The 16,095-nt window shown below is 34.5% G+C and overlaps 1 protein-coding gene across 1 annotated transcript; it reads right to left on the reverse strand.

Annotated features, from left to right (window-relative positions):
* Positions 1 to 1,174: 1,174 nt before the first annotated feature.
* LOC123574563 (olfactory receptor 4K3-like) lies at positions 1,175 to 2,086 on the reverse strand. Its single transcript, XM_045396587.2, has one exon. The coding sequence runs from the start codon at positions 2,084 to 2,086 to the stop codon at positions 1,175 to 1,177; it is 912 nt and encodes a 303-aa protein (XP_045252522.2).
* Between the last annotated feature and the right edge of the window lie 14,009 nt (positions 2,087 to 16,095).

Here is a 16,095-nt window from a genome sequence, read left to right on the forward strand (position 1 = left end):
CAATGCCTTATTAGTGTTATTTTTAAGCATTAGTACATAAGCATTTAATTTTTTAAGATTTCTAAACTGATAAATTTCAACAGACATAACCTACTTAAACAGAAGGTCTTTGGGGTCCCTAGTCATTTTTAGAACATAACACAATGTCCCTTATTTTATCTGGTATAGATAATGAACCCCCAACACATTTATTAAAAGAAAGAGAAGTAATACCCTAAGATTGTTAGTACACTCATCTTTTTATTTATTTATTTATATTTTAGAGATAGAGTCTCACTCTGTCACCCAGGCTGGAGTGCAGTGGCGTGATCTCCGCTTACTGCAATCTCCGCCTCCCGGGTTCACACCATTCTCCTGCCTCAGCCTCCCAAGTAGCTGGGACTACAGGTGTCCGCCACCACGCCCAGCTAATTTTTGTATTTTCACCGTGTTAGTCAGGATGGTCTCGATCTCCTGACCTCGTGATCCATCTGCCTCGGCCTCCCAAAGTGCTGGGATTACGGGCGTGAGCCACCGCACCCAGCCTCGTCTTTCTTTTTATTGCATATCTCCTAAAGACAATTACATGGTTTTGCAAATGGCCAAGGCATGAAGTTGAAGGAATAACATTTTCTCTATATTATGACTGATTCGGTCTTATTCTGAGTGTGATGGGGAATGTTTAACAATTACCTTTCTAGGTGTCTCTTCAGGTAAGTTAGGTAGAGGGATTATTAATTGAAAGACTAATTTATCCATTTGTAAAAATAAAGATAGCAATAATTCACTGGCTTATTGAAAAAAATTAAGAGAAGACTTATGTGACATACTTTGCTCAAAGAAATGCGTAGCATAATAGAAAATTTCAGCATATGGTAGTGGGTGTTGGAAGTAGCAGCACCAAGAGTAATAAATGTCATTAATTAATTTCAAGTCATCCTGAGCACAGTCAAAATTATAGTCATAAAGACCGGTCAGATTTCCCAGACAGGAAATAATTTAGCATTGAATGATTAATAAATGATTGTGGAATTGAGTAGAATCGACACAGATCTTTCATCTGGAGATAGAGACTACATCTGTGAACTAGGTAATGTTTCACAGTTCAAAGTAACAGGTCAGATGTGACTAAGTTAGGGACATTACTGTGAACGTTCTAGAGTGAGACAGTGAAATACCCACTGCAATCTAAATGCTAACATACTAGTCTCTTTATGGCATTTTTAATCTCTTTGTTTCTTAGGGTGTAAATGGCTGGATTTAGGAGAGGTGTGATGACTGCATAAAATACAGCAAGAAACTTGTCCACCCAGGGGATACTGACTGGCCACAAATAAATGAAGATGCAAGGCCCAAAGAATAACACTACCACCGTGATGTGGGCAGTGCAGGTAGAGAGAGCCTTGGATGCTCCACCCTTAGAGTGAAGGCAGACAGTAAACAGAATATGAGAGTAAGAGCTCAGCAACAGAATGAAGCAGATGGTTGCCAGTACCCCACTGTTAGCATTTATCAACATTTCTAGAATATAGGTGTCTATGCAGGCTAGCTTAATTACCAATGGAATATCACAGAAAAAGCTATCCAATTCCCTGGGTCCACAAAAGGGCAGCTTTGCAATCATAACTAGTTGACTTGCTGAATGCACAAAGCCAATAATCCATGATGTCATCACTAACCCAATGCACATATATCTGTTCATGATGCTGGAGTAATGGAGTGGCTTGCAGATCGCCACATAACGGTCATAGGCCATTGACACAAGCAGTACCATCTCGCCCCCTCCAAAGAAATGTCCAAAGAAAATTTGACACATACACCCTCCAAAGGAAATGGTCTTATTTTCCTTGAGAAAGTCTGTGATCATTTTAGGGGTAGTGACTGAGGAAAGACAGAAGTCAATGAATGAGAGATTGGCTAACAGGAAGTACATAGGGGAATGGAGATGGAGGTTAGTGATAATTATGATCACAATGAAGATGTTGCCTAAAATGGTAATCAAATAAAGTGAAGAAAATATCACTAGGAAGAAGTCCTGGAGGTCCCATGAATCACAAAGCCCAAGCATGATGAATTCAAACACCACAGACTGATTTGCTTCTTCCATTTAGTCCAGTCTGTTCTAAAGTCATCTGAAAAAAGACAGAGCATCACATTTTCTGAATAAACATTATGCGAATTTAGAGGATTTCTTTTTTTTAAAGAACTGATTCGCTTTACTATACTTGTCCTGATTATTTGTATAGAGTGCAGCAAGAATAATTATTTATTTTTACATAGGCTTTTATATTGGTTTTGATGGAACTTTGTTGCATAGAAGGAATCTCAGATACAATTTTTTTAAAGCCAAGCCCAGCCATGGATTTGTACCATCAAATACCTATGAGTTGGGTGAATTCCTCTCTGAGGTTCCAAGATAAATTTGGGGCTCCTGGGCCTGTCAGAAAGTGACATTCTAAATTAACTGAGATCTGTCTCAGATTTTTGGGGTTCACAACTTTATTCTAGAGCTTTCATTTAATCTCATCTAAATTTGATAAGTTTTATTTCTAAAGCCTTCTTCACTGTTTCCAGTAATAACTAGTATGAACTCAAAAGTATCTGAGAACAGATCTCAATTTAGAAAGTTTATTTTGCCTAAGTTAAGGATGTGCTCGTGACACAGCCTTAGAAGGTCCTTACAACATGAGCCTAGTTAAGAGGATTTCTTAAACACCGCTGATGGAACCGAATACTAGTATAATCATTATGGAAAAACAGTTTGCCCTTATCCTGCAAAAGTTAACATTCACACATTCCATGGCCCAGTGATTTCAATTACATTTACAACCTAAGATAAACTCTTGCATATGCATACAAAGATAAATTTATAATGCCCATTGACAAAACAATGGGATATTATTCTGAACCATAATAAATGAAGTACAACTATATAAAATCATATAGAAAAATCTTAGTAAAATATAATGAAGGAAAAGTCCAAAATGGATCAATTCAGCATAGTTTTTATGAGGTGAAAAGCAATAAAACACCAACAGTGTGCTTTGCAAGAACTTGTGTAAGTGAAGATGTGTGTATGAAATAAAAAAGAGAAAATGTAAGATGTTCTAAGTAACCTCAGGTGAGGGGAGGCAAGGGAGTTGTGAAGATGAGCACATAAGCATATGGATGCTTTATAAATTGTTCGGTTCTTGTATTGCATCGTGTTTTCATAGGTGTAATTTCATTAATGGATAAACACATACATAACTGGCATGAAAGAGATTATGATGTGTATCAAGGATTATGATCCATTCAATACTGTGAACCTGAGGTGAAATAATATTCTTTTCTTTTCTTTTCTTTCTTTCTTTCTTTCTTTTTTTCTTTCTTTCTTTCTTTCTTTCTTTCTTTCTTTCTTTCTTTTTTTTTTTTTTTTTTTTTGACACAGTCTTGCTCTGTTGCCCAGGCTGGAGTGCAATAGCATGATCTTGGCTCTTTGCAACCTCCACCCCCTGGGTTCAAGTGATTCTCCTGCCTCAGCCTCCTGAGTAACTGGGATTACAGGTGCCCACCGCTATGCCTAGCTAATTTTTGTATTTTTTAGTAGAGATGGGGTTTCACCATATTGGTCAGGCTGGTCTTGAACTCCTGACCTCAGCTGATTAACCCATTTTGGCCTCCCAACATGCTTGAATTACAGGCATGAGCCACTGTGCTTGGCCAACAATATTCTTTTTGAAAAGCACATATTATTTTTTAGGGACTATATGGTAGAAAAATAGTGCCTAAATATACATTTGAAATACTGGAAAATATTAGGACATTATTTGAAGGTCAATAATAGTTTCATTAATGAATAAATGAAGAGATCCTACTACTAGTCTTGACAAAATGGCGAAACCTTTTTCATCAATGAAAATAGCTAATTAAGTATAAGAGCAGATAAACTGGTCAAGGAGAAGGTAGTTAACCATCTGTGAAAGAATAAATGTTTTAGGCATAAGGAAAAATAATGGGGATTAGGAAGAAATGTTCTCTGATCATGAAACTCAAAGCTTGTGTAGCCTGTAAGAAATTATGCAAAACCTGAGGCATACCACAGCCATTGTGACTCCTGAGGTCTAATCTTCAATATAGAACTCTAAAATGTGTTCAAAAGGCCATGTTGCCAGACATGATCTATGACCGTAGAATACACTGTCTTGCATTAAATTTCTAGTTCAAAAGAAGATGATTTTTGAGAAGCTAAAGTCTGGAAATCTCTGCAGGGACTAAAATGAAGCAAAGTCTGTGGTGAAGACTGGGAGAGGGCTGTGCATCAAGTTGCTTTAAAAACAGATTTTAGTGTTACAAAGGAGAAGGCCCCCGGGACCCAAGACTCTGGCTACAAATTTTCAGAATTAGATAATTCCCTCCATTTTCCAACACCACAGGAAACTATTTCCAATCAGTTTCATCTGCCTTGGATGAAGAAGCTATGTTTTTTGAAATACATTATGTTTCCCCTAATCATCATTGGCAGAGTTTCTTTCACAATGCCAGGATAAATGGCATATACAAACTAAATAGATTCCTTGCCAACAAGTTGTAGGAATTTGGTCTGTAAACTACTCATTTTTGCTATTAATTCCTTTAAAAATATAATTCTGTGAAGCTGGAAAATAGATTTACATTTTTTCTATTTCTTGCTTTCCCTCTCCTCTTTTGTATTGTCTCCTAGTTTTCCTTCTTACTCTCCTTCTTTTTCATTTTTTAGATATCTGGATCTCAAAGGCTCCCTATAATGAATCACTTATTTCCAATACCTATGACAGTTTTCTGATGATTGGTGTTACACAGCCCTCTGTTAAGGTTGGGAGCCAGCTAGATTGTTGCTAGTTTAGATAGCATATATATATACACACGCACATATATATGTATGTGTATGTATATACACACACACACACATATATATGGAGAGAGACCTTTATGAATACATAACACACATATATAAACATATATGTATAAAATTATATATACACACATATATGTATATAATTTAATATATATACACACACATATTGAGAGAGAGTATATGCACATATCTTTGAGAGAGAGGAGAGTGCACTCAGGGCTGTGCTAACCACTTCTAATTACTATTTCATAATCATAATAACAATTATATTCATTTTTACCGCTTAAAAAAAGTGAACAAAAGGAAAATGTCCATAAGGAAATATTCAATAAATTCTTGTTGACTTGAGTAGAAAAAATAATCCCCTTCTAAATCTGGTGCTTTCTAATTCTGTTCTTATTTTTATCCCTGGTATCCAATAATACTATTGAATCTAAACAGTATTAGAATAATGCTGTTGAATGTGTTGAATCTAATACTGTTTAATCTAAACAGATAATAGAGAATCTAGTAGAGTTAGCTTCTAGAAAGAATGCTTATTATAAATAGTTTAGTTATTATAAATAGTTTAGTTTGGTTGGAAAGGAATATGATTTTTATGAATCATGACAAAATAATAAAACTCTTCCTAAGACTATGTGTCCTATGAAAAGGTAACTGACATGAGAAATACAAATGAAAAATAGCTACATGAAAAATATTCCATGTATACATAATAATTCTGTTATGATTACTTTTGGAACTTATTGCTTCAAGTTTTTTGCTTGAGTCTGGGCTTATCCCGACTGTTGTATATAATTGAAGTTGTTGATGTTGTTGTTTAGATTCAACAGTATTATTGGATACTAGGGATAAAAATAAGAACAGAATTAGAAAGTACCAGATTTGGAAGGGGATTATTTTTTCTACTCAAGTCAACATGAATTTATTGAATATTTTCTTATTGTGTGCATTAATCTCTACTGGGCATGTCAGATAAAAAAGAAATAGACTATCGGTACTATACAAACAGAGTAAAAGCCTATGCCTGCTTTTTTACCTTATTATTTTAAAAGTTGTTAGTATTATTTTAGTTAAATTACAAAAGATAAAGTATTACTAATAAAATAAATTATAATTTAATATCAATACTAACAATACAAGTATAATTAATTTTCAGACATACCCTAGAGAGAAGTTACTTTCTAAATTGCAAGAGTATACATATATTTATAAAATGGAATGACTTAAAGCAGAACTCATCAAAGAGATGAAAATGTAGGGGAAAAAAAGAAGCATAGAAAGAAAATGAAACCATTTCCATTTCTTTTGGAGTTGCTGCTTTTAGGGTTCTTTGAAAAACTAAAACCCTCTTTGTGTCACCCTATTTCTCTGAATACCTGCTGTGTGTCTGAAACTTTCACTCACATTGTCTAAATTAATCTTCACAATAACCCCATGAAATGGGTCTTATTCTGAGTCTGACTCTCCAGGCAATTTGTTAGAAGTTTCAGAGTTCGGAATTAGCATGTTTGGGAGGCACACCCAATGTTCTCTGACATTTGTCCTTCTCCTCATGTGGTATTATCCTGCATCTCTTTCTGTTCAGTTCCAAGAGCATAATTTTATTTCCATGGCACCATTGACAGTTATAGCTTTTAACAGATTTCCTTCCATATTTTCTACCAAGTTTCTTCCTTATCTTCATAAATTATTAACAATTTTCTCCCTGCTTGAAAATTTCTGCTAATGGAAGCCACATATCTGTACCTAGAACAGTCCCTTAATCCAGGAAAACCATGGACTCTGATGATTACGGATACGTAAGAAGAGGCCTTCCTCAACCAGGACATCTATCGAGCTGTGAGACTGTCTAGAAATCATTCCCTTTGATGCTGTAGGGAGTACAGAAGTCCCAAGATGCAGCTGGGAGAAAACTCTTGATAACTCTGGAAGCTATCCAGCACTTCCAAACCATCCTACTTAGTATGTGTGGAAAAATGGTGTTAAAACATCGTGAAATTCTCTTAAATGTGATAGAGGAAGTAAGGGACAAGTTAGAATACAGATGGTATCTTACCAGACGGACATCATTATTCTACCGCATTTTTCTCCCGTGGATAAAGCATTGCCCATATTTTAACTAAGATCTGAAATAAAACCTTATTGCAGCAAAACAATGCATTTTCTTCAGTGATCAGTGTTTGTGGGAGAGTGTGAGGCATATATTCACTGCAGAGTAGTCTCTGGGGTGGAAGGCTTTCAAACTACCTATACCGTATTCCTTTGGGACCTTATAATTTCAGTTTCTCTGAATTGAGAATATCACTTAATAGAGAGACTTTTGTTAAAGACAAAGAGACCTAGTGAATACAATTATAAAAGTTCTAATGATAGAAGTTAAGCCATTTTAAAACATTTATTTGTTTAATTTTTTGAAAGAGAAACCAGCAGAAGCCAGATGACTTGTATTGGTGGGAGTGGATGACAGGCAGTGGGAGATGAGTTAGGCACTGATGCAGCAACCATGCCTATGACAGAGCAGCCAGCCCTGAACCACTGCTTTTGTATGAAGCATACATAATGAAGAGTAGAGAAGCCTATTAAGGTCTCAAAACTTTCTGTGCTTTTGTGAGCAATGTTCTAGGTTTAACATATTATGTAAAAAATGAAATTATTAACATTATAAATAACATCAATAGCAGAAGCTTATCTTTTGTTTTCATTTATAAGGTATTATGCAAATTCAGGTTTACTGTTCAAAGTTCCAACACTTTAAAGCTTGAGAAAGATATATAATAATCCGCCTCTCCTTTGTTTAATACTTTTTTTTGCCAAAAATAACTTTTGAGCATATTTTTAGGGATTTTATTCCAGTTTCCTTTTCATATAATTACATAATAGCATGTGCATATGTTAACATATATATTTTGATGAATTATGTTTGTTTTTTGATATACAGTACAGATGTTCCTTGACTTACAATGGGGTTACATCTCAATAAACCCATGATCAGTTGAAAATATTATAAATTGAAATGCATTGAATACATCATAGCTTAGCCTAGCCTGCCTTAAACATGCTTAATACACTAACATTAGCCTACAGCTGGATGAAATCATATAACATACAGTCTATTTTACAATAAAATATTGACTATCTTATGTAATTTCCTGAATGCAGAACTGAAATTTTGTGAAAAATAGAATGATTGTATGGGTACCTAAAGCATGGTTTCTCTGAATATGTACTGATTTTGCACTATTACAAAGTTGAAAAATTCTAAGTAGAACCACTATAAATTGGGGATCATCCATATATGAAAGGTATTTTAATATTTAATTTATTAAAATCAATTTATGCTGAAATAGCTTTCATTTAATGGTGTGATTGCTTTTAGAGAAATGAAGAATTAAGATAACATTATTTAAAAGATACCTCCTTTTTGTTCAAAAGTAAAAACATGTTTTTAAAGTGTTCTCCTTACACTTTAGGAATTAGTGCTTGGGTTTGGGAAAGAGAATGTGGCACAAGGGTGGGATTACTGGGCTTGACATTAATCAGGTAAGTGGTGATGAGTCCTCTGGTCAACTAAGCTGAAGATCAGGTAAAGGAAAGCCTCAGGTCTTGAGACATAACCTAGAAAATATTTTACCTAAAAGTATAGTTGATTATCTATAAGGAATGAAAAGAATAGATAAAAAGTTGTAAATAAACTATTCAGATTCCATTGTGTGAATATTCTAAACAATATGATATCAACATATTTAAATATAGCATCTACACAATCTGAGGAGATGTATAAACTGGCATTATATATGTATAAACTAGATCTACTATCACCATTTTAGAGATTATACATTCACCTGGTTTATCTGAGCTGCTTCAGTTACTTTCCAAAAATGTACAAGAAAACAATAAGTAAACAAAAAACATTAAGATAATACAATAACTCCTATTTTAGATCAAAAACATATGAGGCTTAGCATTTGTAAGTTGATTAATTTCCCATAGTTCATAAGTAATCGTATTAGTGAGGGTTCTCTAGAGGGATAGAGCTAATGGAATATATATATATATAAAATATAATGTAATTATAATATATATTATATATGGTATATATAATATATATATATGAGTTTATTAATTATTACTTCACTTACTCACAAGGTCCCACAATAGGCTGTCTGCAGGATGAGGAGCAAGGACGGCCAGTTCGAGTTCCAAAACTGAAGAACTTGGGGTCCAATGTTCAAGGGCAGGAAGTATCCCTCACAGGAGAAAGATGTAGGCTGGGAGACTAGGCCAGTTTCTCCTTTCACATTTTTCAGCCTGCTTATATTCTAGCCATGCTGTCAGCTGATTAAATTGTGCCTACCCAGATTAAGGTTGGGTCTGCCTTTCCCAGCCCACAGAGTCAAATGTTAATCTCCTTTGGCAACACCCTCACAGACACACCCAGGATCAATACTTTGTATCCTTCAATCCAATCAAATTGACACTCAATATTAACCATCACAGTAACAGAGACAAGACTCAGACTATGACTGCCTGGCTCAGAGAATCCGTGTTCTTAGATACTACATAGTGAAAGATGAAGAAGAAAAACTGAGGAGGGCTACTAGCACAAATAATTACATGGAATTGTGCAAGGAGAGTTCCTGACAATTTCCTCTTTGTCTCTGTTCGGCAAATGAACAAATGAATGCTTTCCATGGGCTCAGCAGTAGATAGGACAAAGCTGAGAAAAGAATCAGTGAGCTTGAAGATTTTTGAATAGGAACTTCCCAACTGAAATGCACAGAGGAAAACAGAAGACACTTACCCCCACGGAATATCCAAGAATTGTTGTACAATCATAAAAGGTATGACACACGTGCAACTGGAATACCAGAAGAACAGAAGAAAAAAGAAAAAGGAGCAGCAGAAATGTGTAAAATAATAATAGCTCAGAATTTTCTCAAAATAATGGCAGTCATGAAACTGCTCAGCTTAGACAACACAAGCAGGATAAATACAAAACGGAACAAATCCCATCCACACCTAGGCATGTCACATCTAAACTATAGAAAAGAAAAAAAAATGACAAAGTCTTGAAAGAATCCAGAGGACATAGGGAAATAACCTTACCTACAGAACAAGAATATAAATTACATATTTTTTTTTTGGTCAATCCATGTAGCAGAGAGAGGAGTGAAATACTTACAGCATTGAAAAAAAATCAAACTAGAACACTATATTTAGCAAAATTATCCATCAAAAGTGAAGAATGACAAAACATTTTCTGAGACACACATAATCTGAGGGAATTCATTCATTCTCAAAAGAGACATAACAATTCTGAATGTGTAAATGTTTAACAACAATATTAAGGCAAAAACTGATAGAACTCCAAGGAGAAACAGACAAACAACTACTGTATTTGCAGACTTCAACACCTTGTTTTCAGTAATTGTTAGATCCAGCAGGCAGAAAATCCCTAGGGACATCATAGTGCTCAACAACTCCATTGATTTACTTGAACTAATTCACATTTAGAAAACTACATCTAAGAACAGCAGATCACACGTTCTTCTCAAGCTCACGTGGAACATTCACAAAGATAGACCATACTCTACTCCATAAAACACACTTAACAAATTTAGAAGAATTATACAAAATTATACAAAACATGTTCTTAGATTACAAAGGAATTAAACTAAAAGTCAATAACAGAAAGATGGCTGGAACATTCCAAAATATTTGGAGATTAAACAACACTCTTGTTAATAATAACAAATGGATCAAAAAAGAAATCTCAGAAGATATTAAAAATATTTTGAACTAAATATAAATGAAAAGACAAATCAAAATTTGTGGGATGCAATGAATGCATTGTTTAGAGGGAAATTGATGTCATTGATTACACATATTAGAAGAGAAGATAGATCTAAATCAATAATAATAAGCTTCTACCTTAGAAAACTGAAAAAAGAAGGCAAAATAAGCCTAATGTGGAAAGAAATGAATATTAGGTCAGAAACCAATGAAGCTGAAAAATGGAATGTCAATAGAGATAACAACATAAAAAAAGCTGGTTCTTTGAAAAGACCCATAAAATTAACAAACTCTGAACTGAGAAATGAAGAGAGGAGGAGACACAATCTATGAATACCAGAAATAAAAGAGGAACCACTACTGATCTCAAGGGATAGTAAAAGGATAATAAATACATATTACGAACAACTTTAAGCCCCCAAATTTGATATCTTAGATGAAATGGACCAATTACTTGGAAGACAAAAATTATAAAACCTCACGTAAGGGCAGGAGAAGTGACAGTGGCCAGGTAGCCCAGCTTCATGAAGGCTCTTGAGGCACCAGGGCCCTCAGGCACACAGTACAATGCCTACATTGTATTTGGATTTACAGGGAAATTTATGGGTCTAGATTATATTTCAATAGAAACTAACAACAATCTTGGAAATTCGTTTTACAGTAAGATGCCTAAAACTTGCAATATGTGTGAGGTAATTTCTAGAGTAACAATTATTTTTAATATTTTTATTGTAATCAATTTTCAAAAGGATTAACATGTAGAGTGAACATTATTTACCAAGAAATCATTATTATCAATTTTTTCATCGTCTATATACATATGCCTGCCCGCATCCTTCCAACCACTTGTCTCTCAAACTTACTGTCGCCCAGGATTTCTGAATAAAATACAGTCACCGCTCTCAAGAAGCTCATAGACCTAGCACAGGAGATAGAGAGACTACTAACTGTAAATATAGTATGAAATAATGTGAGAGGTAGGAAAACATGATGTAATTGCATAGAGGGGTAAGATCTATTCCAGACTGAAGTAGAGAGAGAGACATCCTTGATGAACTGATGCATGAGATGGCATTTTAGAATGAGAAGTAATCAGCTAAATGAAAAAGGTCAGGGATCCCTTGAATATGAAAAAAAAAAATTTCCAGCTGCATCCATGTCCCTACCATTCTTAGCAAACTATCACAAGAACAGAAAACCAAACACCGCATGTTCTCACTCATAGGTGGGAACTGAACAATGAGATCACTCGGACTCAGGAAGGGGAACATCACACACCGGGGCCTATCATGGGGAGGGGGGAGGGGGGAGGGATTGCATTGGGAGTTATACCTGATGTAAATGACGAGTTGATGGGTGCAGCACACCAACATGGCACAAGTATACATATGTAACAAACCTGCACGTTATGCACATGTACCCTACAACTTAAAGTATAATAATAATAAATAAATTTAAAAAAATAATAAAATTAAAAATAAAAATAAATTTCAAAATAAATTGAAAAAAAAAAAAGAATTAAAGACTTAAATATAAGACCAGAAACTATAAAATTACTAGGGGAAACACAGGGAAAGACTCCATGTCATTGGTCTAGGCAATGATTTCATGGATATGAACACTAAGAACACAGACAAGAAAAGCAAAAATAGGCAAGTGGGTAGCATCAAACTAAAAAGTGGGACTAGGTTCTACACAGCAGTGGAAACAGTCAAGAGTGAAAAAGCAACCTATGGAATGGGAGAAAATATTTGCAAACCATATATCTGATAAGGAGTTAATATTCCAAAATATATAAGAAGCTCCTATAACTTAATAGCAAAAAACGGAACAAGCATACCTTGTTTTATTGTGCTTTGCTTTACTTTTATTTTTATTTTATTTTTTGAGATGGAGACTGGCTCTGTCGCCCAGGCTGGAGTGCAGTGGTGCTATTTCGTCTCACTGCAACCTCTGCTGCCCAGGTTCAAGCGATTCTCCTGCTTCAGCCTCCTGAGTAGCTGGGATTACAGGCGCGTGCTACCACACCCGGCTAATTTTTGTGTTTTTAGTAGAGACGGGGTTTCAGCATCTTGTCCAGGCTGGTCTTGAACTCCTGACCTCGTGATCCACCCATCTTGGCCTCCCAAAGTGCTGGATTACAGATGTGAGTCACCGCGCCCGGCCTACTGTGCTTTACTTTATTGCACTTTGAGATACTGCATTTTTTTTTACAATTTGAAAGTTTGTGGCAACGTTTTCCCAAGTTTAGTCTTGGTGACGCCATTTTTCCAACAGCATGTGCTCACTTTGTGTCTCTGTCTCACAATAACTTTTCTCAAACTTTTTCATTATTATGATGTGTTATTGTGATCTGTAATCATGGATCTTTGATGTTACTATTGCAACTGTTTTGGGGTGCCGAGAACCATGTCCATATAAGACGACAAACTTAATTAATAAACGTTGTGTACATTCTAAAAAAAAAAAAAAAAAAATTATGAGTGAACCTGAGGAGTCACAAAATAACAAGGAGTGTTCCTGTAGTTCATCAGGTTTGTGAGCTGAAGAGTTCAGATGAGAAGTTGGGAGATGCGCTGTGGATAGATCTCAAGCTTTACTGCCATCATGACATATTTTGAAGACAGAAGTCACAGGGATTTTAAGTGGTGAGTAGACAGGATTAGACTCGGAAATACTCCATTGGTGTTCTTTTTGACTGCTTCCCTTTTAACCTTTACAGTATCCCTTCTTGCTTGCTTCTATTATTCTTTCCTATTTCTTTCCCACTTGTTCCTGTCCCTATTCTGTCCTCCCTTATCCTTCTTTTGCCTTTCATCTCCTTCCTTACCAATATCAATCAACTAAACAACAGATACGTTGTAAAGAAACTAGCAGTAGACGGCTCAGCAATATGAGGTTTTATCTTGGTGGTGAATCCCTTACTGAGAATATTTTCTGTTAAATTACAGCTGTCGCTTTTTAAGGAGAAAATGATTTTTCTCACATTTGTGAAACTTTATTTTATTTTTAAAATCCAAATTAAATGCTGGCACTACTACATTCTGAATTTGCAGGCTATGCATCTTCAAACTCTTATTTGGTATTTTAAAAATCTATTTTATAGTCCAAAGCAATATTTTAGGCAATTTCAATAATACCAAAATATAGATCTTAAGAAGTGAAAACCACACGTAATCCAACTTTTCAGCATTCACCGTTGGCAATATTTGGTGTGCATTCCTGGAGAATTTTTTTAATTTAAACACACCCGCAAAGTTTCATGTTTAAATTTTATTCTGTATTTTATTGTTTTTTACTAAATTGGAAATCTTTCCAAACATATTTAAAACTATTTAGTTAGTTTTAACAGCTTCATAGTATTCTCTTGTACAGACATACTGTAATGGGATTAATACTCACTATTGATTGACACAGAAACAACATTCTAATAGAGGTATATATGTATAAATATATATATGTGTGTGTTACCTACATATATATAACATTTGCTCTTGTGCTAGTATGTCTAGAAATAGATTTGTGCATTTTAAATTCTAGTAATTGTCAATTTGTAAATCCTTTAACAGTGTATAAGAGTACCTTTTATTTTGAGACCTAGAAAAACTTGGAATTTACTTATTTCTGATTTCTCTCTCTGTTTATCTCTTTCTTTTTCCCTGATGATTATTAAACAAACAAACAAACAAAAAAACCTTGTGAAACTCCTAATGACTGATGAAGTTAAATGGCAATAAATATATTTACTGGCCATTTGTATGTATTGTTGCTCCCGTTGTGAGTTGCCTGTACATGTCTCCTACCTTTTAAAATTAGGCCTCCTCCTTGTGGTATTAACATATTGATCTTTCTATCAACCATAACACTCTGTTTGAGGATAATATTTTTCCTTTCCTATTGAATATTATCAAATAAAAACATTAATAAAGTAATTTTTAATATTTGAAAAATAAACAAGAAAACAAAAATAAGTCACTCAATTTTCTTACCATTCAAGAAAATAAATTATCAGTATATTTTTACTGACCTTTCTTTTGGTCTTTAAACTTTTTATTTTCAATTTTTTTTCAGTTGGGAATATCGAATACACTTTTTTTGTATTTTGCGATATATATTTTAAAACCCTCATATTGTATGATCAAAACCTTTAGAGTTGATTACAAGTCTAAAACGTCATATCCACTGTAATTCACCTCCGTGATTGTCCCTTTCTCCCTTGCTCAATTCTATCCTAATTTTTCCCAGCTACTGCCTATAAAGTTCTCCATTTGGTGCCCTTGTGGTAGGGCCTCATCGTATCACCCCTGTAGCATTTCCTTTCGGCTGCATTACCTGCTTTATGTCTGTAACCCTCAGGATGCCCATGTCTGCTTGGTTTGGCTGCCTTTTAGTCTATTATTGCCTGTTATGGGTCCCTTGTGGCTGCCACCAGTCTGTTCTACTTTCTTGCTGAGGCAGCATAGGGTTGTTCAGCCAGAGACTGGGTTCAGCGTGGAGTAGTGCAGAGAGAAGTGAAGACATGAGAAAGAATGGTTGTCAGTAGTATGGGCCTAGAGGAAAATTTGGTGGTGGCTATGCCAGTGGGGGAACCCATAGTATTCAATTTAAGTGTGGAACAAGCATCAGTAATTTGGTTTGAATACTTAAGGATAAAGTAATTTAGAAAATTAAGGGGAAAAATAAGTTAATAGATTAGATTAGACTCTATAAAACTGATATTTGACCATCTTTGGACACAGTGAAAGAACAATTTTATCTGTGATTCAAACTAATAAATGCATATAAGCCTGGAGGTTAACAATTTATTGATAAGCAGTAAGGAAAATTGTCTATTTCTTCCTAGATGCACAATTTTTAAAAAAGGTCTTCCTACATATTTTATCTTGTGACCTTCTCTTTGTATTCAAATATATGTTATTCACATCTTTGCTTACTATCAATTTTTGTTTCTATAGATGAAGTTGAGGTTTTGATATCTATTTTGAATGTGCCTTTTAGAGAACTTGTTTAATCTACAGTCACATTATAAATGTATGAGAGTGTCTTGTTCCTTATATCCGCATTCACAATAAATCATTAATTTCTAAAAAATTTGACAATTTGTTAGGTAAAAGAAAATGCACCTCAATGCTATTTTATTTACATTTCTTTGATTTCTAGTGATAGGTTTACTTTTTAAAGCTATTGATTCTTAGGATGTCTTCTTTTGTAACTTGTCTTTATATGTTTCATTCATTTTTTAATTGACATACCACACTTTTTATCTGTTATTTATTTGGAAGACTAATTTTATTTTAAAATGTTAATCTGATGTTTTACAACTATTTTCTTTAGTCCTGTTTTTAATTTTTATAGTGCTTAAATCTCCACGTAAAGATATATAGATATGTATCTATATGCACGATATATATCTACATATATGAACACATATATAAAATATGACA

The sequence above is a fragment of the Macaca fascicularis genome, chromosome 7 (genome assembly GCF_037993035.2).
Source record: "Macaca fascicularis isolate 582-1 chromosome 7, T2T-MFA8v1.1".
Lineage (NCBI taxonomy): Eukaryota > Metazoa > Chordata > Mammalia > Primates > Cercopithecidae > Macaca > Macaca fascicularis.

Excerpts from the sequence above, each read along its gene's own strand:
- LOC123574563 (XM_045396587.2), bottom strand. The coding sequence starts at position 2,086 with ATGGAAGAAGCAAATCAGTCTGTGGTGTTTGAATTCATCATGCTTGGG.